This window comes from Odontesthes bonariensis, chromosome 14 (genome assembly GCF_027942865.1).
Source record: "Odontesthes bonariensis isolate fOdoBon6 chromosome 14, fOdoBon6.hap1, whole genome shotgun sequence".
Lineage (NCBI taxonomy): Eukaryota > Metazoa > Chordata > Actinopteri > Atheriniformes > Atherinopsidae > Odontesthes > Odontesthes bonariensis.
The window spans coordinates 27,573,856-27,588,172 of NC_134519.1; the positions used below are offsets into that span (position 1 = coordinate 27,573,856).

The following is a 14,317-nucleotide window of genomic DNA, read 5'->3' on the forward strand; positions in this document are numbered from 1 at the left end:
AATGGCCTGATTTCACAGAAACAGAAAAAACATTTGGATAAGAGCATCTTTATTGGGAATATAGCTGTATCTAATTACATAGCCTAGCTTAGTGCGAGTGCTATGTAAGCCTCGCTTGGATTAGCCTCACTGAGATGCAGCTAAAATATCTTCGAGGAACGACTTGAAGCTTAATTGGGAGATGGCGCTAGTTCAAGCGACGCTTTCCGGCTATAGCCTGGCTTTCTTTAGCTACTTTCGAGGAATACCCCCCAGGTGCTGAAGGATGTAAATCAAATCAAATCAAATTTATTTGTATAGCACATTTCATGTACAAAACAATTCAAAGTGCTTTACATAAAATAAAAGCATTGCTGCAGGGAGTGGAAGAAGCATTAAAAATACTTCATTTAAATTAACTTAAAAATATGCAACAGTCCAGATAAATTAAAAGATATCGTGCAGATTTCATGCATAGACACATGAGAAAAGAAATGTTTTTAACCTGGATTTAAAAATGTCTCCATTTGGTGAAAGTTTAATCTCCACTGGCAGTTTGTTCCACTTGTTTGCAGCATAACAGCTAAATGCTGCTTCTCCATGTTTAGTCTGGACTCTGGACTGGACCAGCTGACCTGAGTCCTTGGATCTAAGAGCTCTGCTAGGTTTATATTCTCTAAACATATCACAGATGTATTTTGGCCCTAAACCGTTCTGGGATTTGTAAACCATCAGCAGGCTTTTAAAATCTATTCTGTGACTGACTGGAAGCCAGTGTAAAGATTTTAAAACTGGTGTGATGTGTTCAGATCTCTTAGTCCGCATTAAAACTCTAGCAGCAGCTGTAACTCACCCTGGTGCGTGATGGAACACAGCAGTCCTCACAGAAGCTGATGTATGATGTCACAGCCTCTGTGTGTTCATCCAGACTGTTGGTAGTAGTCCTGAACACATCCCAGTCAGTAGAGTCCAAACACGCCTGGAGATCCTCCACAGCCTCACTGCTCCACTTCCTTTATGTCCTCACTACAGGTTTGCAGAGCTTCAAGAGTTGGTTGACATGTCGTCCTAATGGCCTGATGTCACAGAAACAGAAAAAACATTTGGATAAGAGCATCTTTATTGGGAATATAGCTGTATCTAATTGCACTTACTATTGAAAGTTTTTACAAAAAGATGGAACTTTAAGCTATGTGCAGAGCGCCCGGGCCCGCATTTGAGTCTAGTCGAGCGTATACATGCAGGAGTCATTTAACTCCCAACTGCATTGTATAGTGTGTTTGCTCACAATTTTAGGTGGACTTAAATGTTTACGTGAATTTTAAACGTCTGGTGTTGATCACACAATAATGATATGATATTATACTTTTATTTTTATTTCTAGTGTCGTGCTAGTGCACAGAACTCCATCCATCCGTCGTTTTCTGACTTGTTAGATCATCATCACTGCAATATTGCAAGTGTAGGTACATAAACACACCCTGGTCTTATCATGCAGCATTCACTTGCTTATAAAATTCAAGAAGTTTGTGTGCAAAGATATGGTTATTTCAACAGCTTAGGCAAAAACTGATGTTTGCAAATGCAACTCTGACATGAAAAAGTTCACACTGAAGAAGCGATTGGGATTTTCATGTTTCTATTGACAATAGTCATTATGTTCAAAATAGCGGCGGGGTATCTATTCGTTTAAAAAGAAAAGACACGCTGTACTGTACCAAGCACTGCTCTGGGGTCTCGTTACAAGGGGCGGGACCTGAGACGTGTTGATAATTTGGGCTGCGCTGATTGGTTGATAACATCTGCCTAGCCTGTCAGGTGGAAGTCCTCAGATATCTCTCATCACAACCAGAGTGTATTACCAGAGAGTCTCTATTATGAGGAGAGGGAAAACTGGCGGCTATTTCCGGGTGGTACTGCACTCTAGGGGCGCCAACGAAGCAGTGCAGAGCACGCCGAACTCTATGGAAAATGGTCATTCTGCACTCGCTCGCCAGCGCCCCCAGAGAAAATCAACTGAACTGCAGCCAAATTTTTTATAATGGGGCGAATAGGAAGTGGAACGGCTGTCTGTAAAAGGGCTGTGGTAATACTCACAACGAGCCACCGGTAGGTCCATCGACATGAAGTCGAAAACATAACGCGGAGCTTTCAAACTACCACGGCTGCTGAGAAGGTAGTTTATTTGGTATATAAATTTTTCTTTTACTTTTTAAATTGAAATTTAAAAAAAAATGACAAAAGCGGGAAGATATCCGTTAAGTTTTTTAAAGGATTAATCCGTTAAGTTCTGATAGCGTCTCCTGCCAACATGGGCGACCGGAGTCACGTGACTCCTCATTCTCGATAGGGCTCGGGCACACGCGTTGCATTCTGGGATATGGTCGCCATATTGGAGGCACAATCTCGTAAACAAACCCTGAGGCAAGACGGAGATCAAGGACCAAACAGTGAGAGAAAAGTGAGAGAAAAGCATGTTAAAATCGAAGAAAGGATGTGGGATATACCGGGATACATTACAGAAGGAAGCCAGAGATCGGTACATACAGAAGATTGGCGTTATAAACGGACTGGACCCTTATGAAATACCGAGCAAGGAATGGATTGTCGACGAAGATTTACTGCCTAAGTTCACCCTTTCGGACATAATTGCGTATATAGTATGTGGTGTAAGTGCTTATACTGCAACAGTTTCAATTATAATGACACTTTACACTTTTGTCATGTTACTCTACTTGTAAATAAATAATGAAACACACACACTTGGCTGTATCTCAAAGCATATTTATTTCAGACGACTTCAACTTTGCACAACACTCCTGCTCATGGTGGTCAGAGTACAACTTACAGACACAATCTTGTCAAAGAATGTTTTGTCTTCACCTTCGCATGGCAAAACTATGTTGATAGGTACTTTTGCTGACAAAAAGGTGTATTGTTTCTGACAGTTCCAATCGCCCTTTCCATGTGAATTTGGAGATGGGCAATTTTCCTTGTATTTTCCACATTAAATTAAGATTAAGATCAGATTTATTGTCATGTATACATGCATACACACGAAATTTGTCCTCCGCTTTTAACCCATTGAGACATTATTTCTTTTTTTAGTTTTTTTTTTTTTTTTTTTTCAAAAATAACAATTGAAGGAGAAGCAGGGCAGAAATGACAGCGGTGCCCTGGATATTAAACGATATTTGTTCCCCTTTCTTTTCTTTTTCTGTTTTTTTTTCTTCTTTTCTTTAACTTAAACGATTTAACCCTCTATGGTACGCATTATGAATCCAGTTGGTAAAAAAATGTTTTGGGTGTTTTTTTGTCTTAAAATAGACCAAGTAAACTTAATCAAGAGACATTTTTAAAAAATATTATTTTTTTAGTAGTTTTTAGGGTTTGTTGCCATACGGCAACATGGTACGATAGTGGAAAGTAATGAAAACAAGAGAGTTTTGTTTAAAATTGTAATAACACTTATTTAAAAACACATGTTATAGTCTCAACAATCCCCAGTAGCCTGAATAGTTAAGAATGCATCTCATTTGAAAGTAAAAACCATTTAAAAAGACATTTGTCATAGTTTAATTCAAATTTTTGTGCTATATCACTGTGTGCTATAGCGACTTGGAGATCTACACTGCTGAACCAGTTATCAAAAAATAGCTTGTGGGACTGGTTGTCTGGGATTATAATCGCAAGTCGTAAAACGATGTTGCTACTTGCACACTTAATCCTAATTCATCTTCACTACCATCTACTGGGAGGGCTAGTTTTGCTTTCTCCCGTGAGAAACCATAAAATATTGTTGCATTCATTATGTAAATGGAAGAAAGATGTGAAGAAAGATGTGTCAAATATCATAATATGCAATGCCGAAAGGATTCACAAAGTGCATTATTATAGTAGACTATAGAAGATCAGTGTACACCAATGAAATTTCTATTGACTTTACTACAACAGTCAAATGTGTATCTGTCAAATTGATGGTTGATTGATGCTTTTGAACAATATAGGCCTATAACTAAATACAAAATGTTATCAACATGCCAGGCTAGCAATTCATAATGGTACGGTGTTGCCATATGGCAACATACACATTTTAACATTTTTCTATTATTTAATGATCAAGTACAGTGCAATCAACTACAGAATAATGAACTTAACTCGCCTTTTATTGAATATATATTTTTTTACCAGTTGAAAAATGTCATTAAAACACTTTTTTTTAGCTGTTTTTGAGGAGTCAATTGTTGAGGCTCCTCCCTGTGAAGATGTCTGCAGAAAAGGGGTTCAAAATAGCCTCCGGAAAGTCATGTGACAGATTTAAACACTGCTATTGGTTTACTTAGAACCCCACCTCTCTTTTAATGCATTGCATCATAACTGGGTATGTATTGTCTATGAGTAGAAGGCTTAAAATGGGTTTGTTGCCAAATGGCAACGTCGTACCATAGAGGGTTAACTGGACGATTTAACATGTAGCTAGATTTTTTTTTTCCCGCCTATTTTTGCTTACCTATCAAAGAACTGGTGCCCCCGTCACTTTAACCACAAACGAGAAGGGATACGCTGGCCCAGACCTGAGGATGACAGCTGGTCCAAGGAAGCGGAGCAGCAGCGAGTCTGAGCCCGCACACCGCCCACCGGGGGCGGCCAGAGATGCTGGGGGGAGCTCCGGGGTGACTCTGAAAAAACAGATCGGTCTCCTCAGCGCCTGTGGCATCATCGTAGGTAAGTCCATTCAAGTATTTTGGCTGTGCTCTCTCCTGGAAAGGAAACACACCGTAGAGACCACAAACAATAAAGCTTAATAAGCTAAGTCAACAGTTTTTTAACAAAAGCAAACGTTACATATCTAAAGCAGCGATTCAGATGTGTTATCTTACCTGTAGCCTACATCATTTTGTGCATTAAACCTTGTTAGACTAAACCAATGGGCCAAGGCTGAGTTCAGGTTTGGTTAAACTTCTATTCTACTTAGTCATAAAAGAGACCCATAAATATATATGGGTTTTTAAAATTTTGTACATTCAAGCAAGGGATTTTTATATATATATATATATATGATATATGTAATTCAAACCTTTTTTTTTTCTTGAAGTTTATTGAATCTACAAACATTTTTTGGCCAACCAAGGAATGCCAGGTTTAACAGCATGTAGGCTTTTTTGAGGGACATCATAAATATCAAGCCTCCCTTTTTATTTGATTTAATTTTTGATTGAATTGAATTTTTTTACATCCTCCCTGACTTTCTCTTTCCAGTGTTAGTCATCCACAGTGCACTCTCAGCCTATCCTGCACATGCTTTCTCACCATTACTTATGTGTGTGTCGAGCCAGCTGTTTGCTGCCAGCACATACATGCACAGGGGGGGGTGAAAAGGTCATAAAAAAGCAATTCCGCTAATGGCTTTTCACCACTGAGAACAGTGCGATTTCCATCCTCATCACAAGTATAGTGGTGGTGATTTTTAACCCAAAGCAAAGGTAATGTGAATATGTCATTGTTCTGTCGTACTCTACCTGCAGCAAGTGCAGACCCAGCGTTAACTTAGTATGATTCCATCAATATGCCACTCAACCTGTGAGTGAAAAGTGATGCAGATTTGCTAGAATACTGATCGACAATAATGAGTGATAGAAAACATTTAAACAGGGTAACAGGTAAATAAACCCAAAAACAATTGTCCCCAGATGAGCTCTTCATCTGGAAGCGTGACAGAGATAAATGTTGGCTAAGGCAAGCCTGTTGATACACAACCTTCCCAAGTGGATTTAATGTTGGAAGCTAAAGACAGAGGTCTTCCAGTTGACCCGCTGACTGGGAACCCCAGAAAATCCATATAAAGTCCAAAATAAGTGCTGTAAGTGCACCAGCGATGGTCTCACGAAGACCTATTACAGTTTTATATCGGAAAAGTTAAAAAAAAGGATTGAAAAATGAGAAATTATTTAGTTTTATTAAATTTTTAGTTATTAGTAACTGTGAGTGCTACAGGAAATTGGGCACTATGTGACAAGAAATATCAGCTTTTCTGCAGATAGAAGCTATGTAGTTGAGAAGGTGATCATTGAAAATCATTTTCTTCGTCTGTATGCATGCCAAATGTTGCCAGCTTTTACTTTTGTCTGCAAAGAATCCGTCCCTGAGCGATCCCCTCATTTGTTTTCCCCTCCCTTAGGAAACATCATCGGATCTGGGATTTTTGTTAGTCCTAAGGGGGTCCTGGAGAATGCCGGTTAAGTGGGGGTGGCCATCATCGTGTGGGTAACTACCGGACTCATCACAGCCATCGGTGCTCTCTGCTATGCGGAGTTGGGAGTGACCATCCCCAAGTCGGGGGAAGACTACTCGTATGTCAAGGACATCTTCGGAGGACTGGCCGGGTGAGAACAAATGGCGTTTGTCTCACATGATGCAAAAACAAACAACAAATGAGCAAATTTCAATTAGAACTCAAAGACATATGATTTACAGGAAACCAATTCTAAAAAAGTACGATTTAGAAATGATTTGTGTCTCAGTGATCACAGAATAACATGGAGAGGCTGCCGCATGCCTTTTATGATTAATGAGGAATCATTGGTAACCCGCATCCCATCTTTGTCACCATATAATTAAAACCTGAGATCCCAGGATGTTGACCCAGTTCCATTCATTTCTCTTTTCTCTAACAGTAACGCTTCATTGAATAACTATAATACTCTTTGCTAATCTTCCTAATTTTCACTGTAGACCATCACATTTTATTACATTGCTGCTGTGTGCACTCACTGCACGCGTCATTAACCACAGTGTCACTCCGACCAGGTTTCTACGTCTGTGGATTGCAGTGTTGGTTATCTACCCCACGAACCAGGCTGTGATAGCTCTCACCTTCTCCAACTACGTCCTGCAGCCCCTCTTCCCCTCCTGCCTGCCCCCGGACACCGGCCTCCGCCTGCTGGCTGCCGTCTGCCTGCGTAAGTCATCAAAAGAGATTGAAGAGTAGTGACAACTGGATAAGGTCAATGCGTTAGAGATCACAGGTTACGATTCAGTGCTGCCAAATTTACATCAGAAAGTAAATATAGATATGGTGGAATTTTTTTCATTGATTTATACCTTTGGTGTGCTTGTGCGTGGGAGTAGCAAAATGGCTATAAACGCAGCACGAAGAGGTAAACTATATAACTTTTTCAAATCTCAAACTGCCATTGAGGGGGTGACCATATAATGTCAATTTTGCATGCCATTTGTTTGAATATTTAAAGATTTTTTAAATAGATTTGCTTTTTCATGTGGATCTGTGGAATCACAACTAGGTCAAAGAGTTTTTGGCTCACCTCGCTCAGTGTCTGTAAGTGTCAGATCCCACACCAGCTTTGTTTCCTGATTTAAACCCACTGAACTCGTGGTGTGACTTGCTTGTTATGTCCCTGACTTCTAACAAGGCGGCACAGTAAAATACAGGGACAACCTCAATGATTTCAGCAAGTTTTTTGGTAAAGAAGTACTAAACATGATGAGAAAAAAAGTTCCCATGTGATGGGTGTGATGTACTTAATCGTGCGCTTGCATTTGTTTCTCAGTGTTGTTGACATGGGTGAACTGCCACAGCGTGCAATGGGCCATGTGTGTCCAAGGTGTCTTCACAGCGGGCAAGCTTCTGGCCTTGGGCCTCATCATAATCATGGGTGCTGTCCAAATTTGTAAAGGTAGTATTTACTCTATTTTGTCTTTCTGTCTTTTTCAGTTGGTCTACGGCTTTTTTTGTCTCTTCATACTAGCCTTTTGAAACTGAAGAAATGTCCACTCCTTTTACACACTGGCTGGTGATGAACAGAAAGAAAAACTACTAAGTGTCTCAGTAATGTGTTGGATCAGCGTGTGCTGCCAGAGCCGTGTCAGTGTGTCTTGGCGGTGATTCAAGAGTGTTTGAACGCTACTTGGTGAGTGGAGGTTTAAAGTGCCATCCAACGCATCAGTCCAAAACGAGCTGAAGTGCTCATTTGGGTTTACATCTGCTGACTGTAAAGGACAAAAGCAGATTATCTTTCATCCGCCTCGAGCGATTCAGAGACTCCTCATGCTCTGCTGAAAGGGGATTTTCTTCTAGGAAGAGAACTCTCCAGTTAGAATGAAGATGATCACTAAAACAACTTTGGGATGATTTGCAGTAACCCCTTTCCTCTAGAATATTGCCAAGAAGGCATTCAGCTTTGTAATGAGGAGTTTATGCACTGCAGCCCTCCTATTATATCCGTCTCTGTTATGGTACGCTTGCTGACGGTCTGACCAGTCCCGAACTGACATTCTGAGGAAGGTTTTACTCATTTTTTTTTCTTTTTCTTACATATCACTCCAATGCATGAGCATCACAGTCATAAAATGTGTGTCCCCCACAATCCTTTTTACCTGTTTCTCACATGGATCTACATGCAGATGTTACTTCAGTCAGTACTTATCTTCTAACACTCACCGCCTGAGCTGTCATTGTGGCTGAAACTCAAGGTCACTTAGGCCGGCTTTACACAACAACGCTCCCGGGTGAAACCGACAAAATATTTTATCAGATGTGCCTTTCGTTTAGACGGCGACAGCGTTTTTGGGGCTTAAAAAAGCAAAAAAATGAACCCACCCTCCAGAGTGGAAATCTTAAAGACGCTCCACCGTCGCGTTCCCGTCTAAAGGGTTGAAAACGCAAATGTGTGCTCACGCTGGGTATCCTCGCATACGCGTTGACGTCATAACCATGTGCAGTACAGCCAAACAATAACAAACATGTCGGATTATTTCCATCAGTCAGACATTCAAGTTGTCTTAGCTGCTTTGATAGCTATTCGCTTCTTCGCCATGTTTTGGTTTTCGACTGTGGGCTATTTCCTATTTCGCGCTACTACGGAGAGAAGTAGAAGGAAGTTTCAACGCATGCGCGCGCTCTTGGTGTTGTTGTATGGCAGTGCTTCACAGTACCACCTAGCCACCTGGCATGCATACTACATCAAATTTCACACACTTTTGCGTCACCGTGTGTATGCAGATTTCCACCCAAAGACGCTCGTCTAAACGCGAAATAAAATGTGGGAACGCAACACCACTTTTGCAGATTGTGTTCAGAGCGTTGTCGTGTAAAGCTAGCCTTAGAACCTTCCTCTAACCAAAAAGACTAATAATAATCTGAACTTGGCCTGTTCAGCATTTGCATTTGTCCCATGGAGGATGATCGACTGTTGATTGCTTATTTGTACCAGGCTGTAGACTTCTGTGCATTTTGAGTACATTTGAGTAGTGAACAGGAGATCGGGTACGTCATTGTTTCATGTTGTTTCTCCAGTAGTTTTCTTATATATATATACATATATCTTTTTTTTATGTATGTAAAGTGTGCTTTTTGTTTTGTTTTGTGCTGTTTATTGTGAAAGGTTTTCTTGACCGTTCCTTGTGTCGTGTCTCCCACTTTGGAAATGACTGACTTAATGATGACCAAGTAGGAGAAAATAGTCCTTTCCACCTGCCGCCACGGAGCGCTCCAGTTCCCTGTGACTCTCAGAGGATTTGCGAAATGACTGTAAAAGAGAGATTAGTCACACATACAGCTGCTCTTCATCCCTCTCATAATCCACACACACACACACACACACCAGGTCCAGCTCGCAAAGTCATCAGCGTTAACGCTCCTGAATATCCCACTTTGTGTGAGCTGTTCTTTTTTTTTTTTGGTTGCCGTCTATTTGGCGATTAAGTTGTGATTTACGTGACTCTACTTTTAAACATGATTGTTTTATTGAAGATGTTTCATTTCAGTCTGTGTCTCTCTAGCGTTGACTAACACGTGGTCTTAGTGCTGTCGAGTTTTACTGCTGCCCTCCAACTGTGCAGATGTTTTTATCGTGTTTCTACAGAGTACAGACGTCATAGTCACTATTAGAACTGTGTATAGAGAAAACACATTTCAGCAAAGAAGTGGCAGTGAAAAAAAAAAAAAAAAAAGAAGCTATTTCTTTTGTTGTGTCGTGCGTCATCCCGTTGGCTCAAATTGCAGCGCTGAATGAAATCCTGAAGTTGGTCGGTAAAGTTTTCTCTTTTGGTTTATAGGCCACTATTACTGGTTGGAGTCAGCGCATGCCTTTGAGACCTTCCATGACTTTGACGTCGGTCTCATAGCTCTGTCATTCCTGCAAGGCTCCTTTGCGTACGGAGGCTGGAACTTCCTCAACTACGTCACAGAGGAGTTAGATGACCCAAACAGGCAAGTGTACCCCTTAAATCCTACCTCCCTTGCGAGTTGTGTCCCGAGTAACACGTCGTATCACATTTGAAGCTTGCAAGGCTCAAACAGTATGGTGCTCGTGACATTTGAAAAAAGCTGAATTGCCACCAGTTACTCGAATGTGAGCTGCATGCAAATGATACCAGTCCTGTCTTTCATCCTTCAGGAATCTTCCGCGAGCAATCTTCATCTCCGTCCCCGTGGTAACCTTTGTTTATGTTTTTGCCAACGTGGCCTACGTCACAGCCATGAGCCCCCAGGAGCTGATGGCTTCCAACGCTGTGGCAGTGGTGAGGAAAGAAATCCAAATTTAGCTCAGTCGAAGCAAGTTTGGTGAGGCATGAAGCTTGTGATTGTCTGTAAGTCCGGGTTAACCATCGATCTGTCACATGACCGTGACTGTCGCTTGATGTCTGCGTCTCTTGCTCTTTTGCGCTTCATTTGGAGACATCTTGATTAATTGCTGACCTTTAAAGTGAGTGCTTGAATGTTGTACTTTCTCTCTCCTGCTCTTCTCTCCATCTACTCCTGATTTTTCTCCCAGACATTTGGAGAGAAATTGCTGGGAGTAATGTCATGGATCATGCCCATCTCGGTGGCGCTCTCGACCTTCGGGGGGGTCAATGGCTCCCTCTTCACGTCGTCGCGGTCAGTTTGTCCTGTCCTGCTGTGCAGTGTGTCTTTTCGCTTGAGCGCCTGTGATATCTGTGATATTTCTGCCCTTCCTTGCAGCAAGGTGAAAATGAAAAAACTTAAAAGGAATAAAGCTCCTCTTTTCTGGGACAAAAAGCTAGATTTTTAATGTTAATGTAATGTAATAAAAAGAAGGTTTGATAAAAGGGGGGTTTTATCCATTTTTTTTTCCCATGTGGTTTTCATTTCTGTTGTCGGTCTCAACACCTCTGCCTCCATTATCACCCGAACTGTGTGCTTTCTGAGCTTTTCCCTCAGCTGGCGAGTGCACACGATAAGTAAGCACCATCTGGCTCTGCTCTCAAGACTAAACCATCTTTGTGTCTGCCTCTCAGGCTGTTTTTCGCTGGCGCCAGAGAAGGCCACCTACCACGCCTACTGGCCATGATTCATGTCAGGAGCTGCACTCCAATCCCAGCCTTGCTGTTTACTGTGAGTCATGACACAACGCAATTTCTGCTTCTTTTTTCTTTTCTTTTTTTTTGTGCCGTCTATCCTACCCCAGTGCAAAAATGAACTTCCTTGCCTCTCAACATATTTAGTTGATCTCCACTCTGCTGATGTTGTGCACCAGTGACATTTACACCCTCATAAACTACGTTGGCTTCATCAACTACCTCTTCTACGGCGTTACTGTTGCTGGGCAGATTGTGCTGCGGGTAAAGGAGCCTGAAATGTATCGACCAATCAAGGTAGAGACGCAAATTAAGCAACTTTTTACCTTTCTTTAGACAATTGTGTCATTCCAATTTTTGTATTGGCAAGACAGAGGGTTTCACTAGACTGTTACACGTACATGTACACAGAAAATCCCATTTTTTTTGTACAATTGACTTCAAGGTTAATTCAGTTTTAGAGCTTAATACCTTTCCTACTTTGCTAAGTTGCAAAACTGTATTGAAATGTGTGATACATAACAACTTGGACTGATTGTTTTATTCCAGGTGAGCCTTGTATGGCCAGTGATCTACCTGCTGTTCTGGGCCTTTCTGCTGGTCTTTTCCTTCTACTCTGAGCCTGTCGTCTGTGGTATTGGACTGGCCATCATGATGACTGGGGTGCCTGTATATTTTCTGGGAGTCTACTGGGAAAACAAGCCACAGTGTTTTGATAATGTTATGGGTAAGGTGGCATTGCAGTTTTTACTTCACAGCTTGTATACACACAAAGTACATGATGTTGGACTTTTGGACCTCCTTATGCTTAGTTCTCATGTTTGAACTTTGAGGTGTCTGCAAAATGCATTCGAGTGAACTTCGGTGTGTTTAATAATTAGTAAACAGAGTTGAATGGGTTAAAGCTGGTATGTTTTTTCTTTCCCAACTTTATCCAGGTAAAATGACCCGTCTGTGTCAAAAGCTCTGTTTGGTGGTCTACCCTGTGATAGAGGAGAAGCTGGAGCCATAAGGACCTCAAAAGAAAGTAGAAGATCAGAGGAGGAGGAGGGGCATGGAATAAGCTCTTAAATGCCCCACTCAACGTGTACACAAACAGTTGCTCGTGTGCACATTTTAAGGAGAAAGTAGAAGACCGGAAAAAGACTCACAAAGATGAGCTTCGCGTGATGAAAACGCAACACTCTGCCACACTGTTCTGCCACGTTTAACATGTTTGTATTGTTTTATTTAGTTTGAGTTTCATTCTGACCACAAGTGTTTCATTGTTTGGTGAACTGTTTTTGAGATTCTGTATTTTATGTTTAACTCCAAATTTTTGTATTTTCTGCCAAAATACATTTGAATTCAATACATTAACATTCCCTTACACATTCCAAGGCTTTTTATTTGATTTATTTATGTAGTTCTGAGTATCTATCGATCTATTTATTAAGATTGAAGTTAGTGACAGTACAATTTCATTTGAATTTGTTTGGAAGGGTTGCAGGAGAAAGCCGCTTCTCTCTAAAAACAACATGGCAGCACAGCTTAGGTTTGCAAAGTTGCATGTGAATAAACCACAAGACTTCTGGAACAACGTCCTTTGGACAGACCAGACCAAAGCTGAGATGTTTTGTCATAATCCACAGCAGCACGTTTGGAGAAAACCAAACGCAGCATACTGACTGTCAAGCACGGTGGTGGAGGGCTGATGATTTGGGCTTGTTTTATAGCCACAGGGCCTGGACACTTTGCAGTCATTGAGTCCACCATGAACTCCTCTGTATACAAAAGTGTTCTAGAGTCAAAAGTGAGGCCATCTGTCTGACAGCTAAAGCTTGGCTGAAACTGGGTCATCAACAGGACAATGATCCCAAACACAGCAGCAGATCTATAACAGAATGTCTGAAAAAGAGAAGAAACAAGGTGTTGCAATGACCCAGCTGAAGTTCAGACCTCAGCCTGACTGAAACGATGTGGATAGGACCCTGAAGAGAGCTGTGCATAAACGTATGAATAACATAACACACTCGAAGTTGCTGATACTGAAGGTAGTTCTACACGCTTTTAAATAGAGGGGTTTATTTAGTGTTTCCACACACTACTGCATTTTGGCTCAGCGTTCGTCATGTGTTGTTGTACTTTATTAATTTTAAGAAGTCTTCGGTCAAAAAATTATTTCACTGTGCCCATTTTGCTGATAAGCAAAACCTTAAAAACCGAAATGGGGTGTGTTTTATTTTTCACCTAACTTTTGCTCATTTTTTGTTTTATTTTTAAAATTTTTGATGACAGGAATTATGTTTTGGACGCATTTGGTGCCCTGCAAAAAAAAGAAAGAAAAAGAAAATGTGATGCCCACTTGTCTTCCTTCAGTCTGGCTTTTCAGTAATTAGTGGGCCTCGTTGGCCTCATCAATGTTTCATCCCCTGGTTAAAGCACCTGCCACGGAGAGGGTGGAGTTCCCCCACAATGAGTGATCAAATTGCGGAAGTGTTGCACAGGTATGAAAAGCAGGGATGGTCAAGACAGCATATTACCGAGACAAGGAAACTACATGTGATGCCTTCAACATAAAATCCTGCACATGAGCTTCAGATGTAAGAACATTTGATCAGGCCAAAAGCAAGCATGTGCACATTTCTATATAGTTCTGCGAGCTTGGCTGTCTTTTATCTTGATCCACCACAAACATACAGCTCAAGGGAAATTATGTCAAACGAAAGTTGGGTCGATGGTATGTCTTGCGGGGGTGCTTATCTAACATGATACAGTGGCAACTTAAAAAAAAGCTGTGCTGAGCAGTTTTCATAAGCTCCTTTTATATCTTTACTTCGGCTGTTGTTGATGGCATACTAAAAAGATCATAGGTGTACCTCAATGCTTTAACCACTTGTTACTGATGAGATGACGCACAATGAATAACAGTGCTGAGTATACAGAATTGTCAGTATTATTATTCACTCTTGTGATTTGTCTCCTTTATATATTGAAAAAAGAAATATTATAAGCTGCGAAG

At 41.0% G+C, this 14,317-nt stretch overlaps 1 protein-coding gene across 2 annotated transcripts; it reads left to right on the plus strand.

Annotated features, from left to right (window-relative positions):
- Positions 1-4,309: 4,309 nt before the first annotated feature.
- slc7a8b (solute carrier family 7 member 8b) lies at positions 4,310-12,677 on the plus strand. Of its 2 annotated transcripts, none has more exons than XM_075483823.1 (11): positions 4,310-4,704; positions 6,158-6,362; positions 6,787-6,982; positions 7,548-7,673; positions 10,054-10,207; positions 10,395-10,518; positions 10,773-10,876; positions 11,257-11,353; positions 11,464-11,613; positions 11,866-12,043; positions 12,255-12,677. In XM_075483823.1, exons 4-11 carry the CDS (start codon positions 7,589-7,591, stop codon positions 12,326-12,328), a joined length of 966 nt encoding a protein of 321 aa, XP_075339938.1. In that variant the 5' UTR covers positions 4,310-4,704; positions 6,158-6,362; positions 6,787-6,982; positions 7,548-7,588; the 3' UTR covers positions 12,329-12,677. The 2 variants fall into 2 exon arrangements, with proteins under 2 accessions (XP_075339938.1, XP_075339936.1); XM_075483821.1 differs by having other exon boundaries at positions 6,787-6,938.
- Positions 12,678-14,317: the final 1,640 nt, after the last annotated feature.

What these genes read in the sequence shown, in the direction of transcription:
- slc7a8b (XM_075483823.1), top strand. Translation starts at nt 7,589, where the DNA reads ATGTGTGTCCAAGGTGTCTTCACAGCGGGCAAGCTTCTGGCCTTGGGC. An exon ending in TGCTGTCCAAATTTGTAAAG is followed by an intron (nt 7,674 to 10,053) that starts GTAGTATTTACT and finishes TTTGGTTTATAG; the next exon opens with GCCACTATTACTGGTTGGAG. An exon ending in CTTCCAACGCTGTGGCAGTG is followed by an intron (nt 10,519 to 10,772) that starts GTGAGGAAAGAA and finishes TTTTTCTCCCAG; the next exon opens with ACATTTGGAGAGAAATTGCT.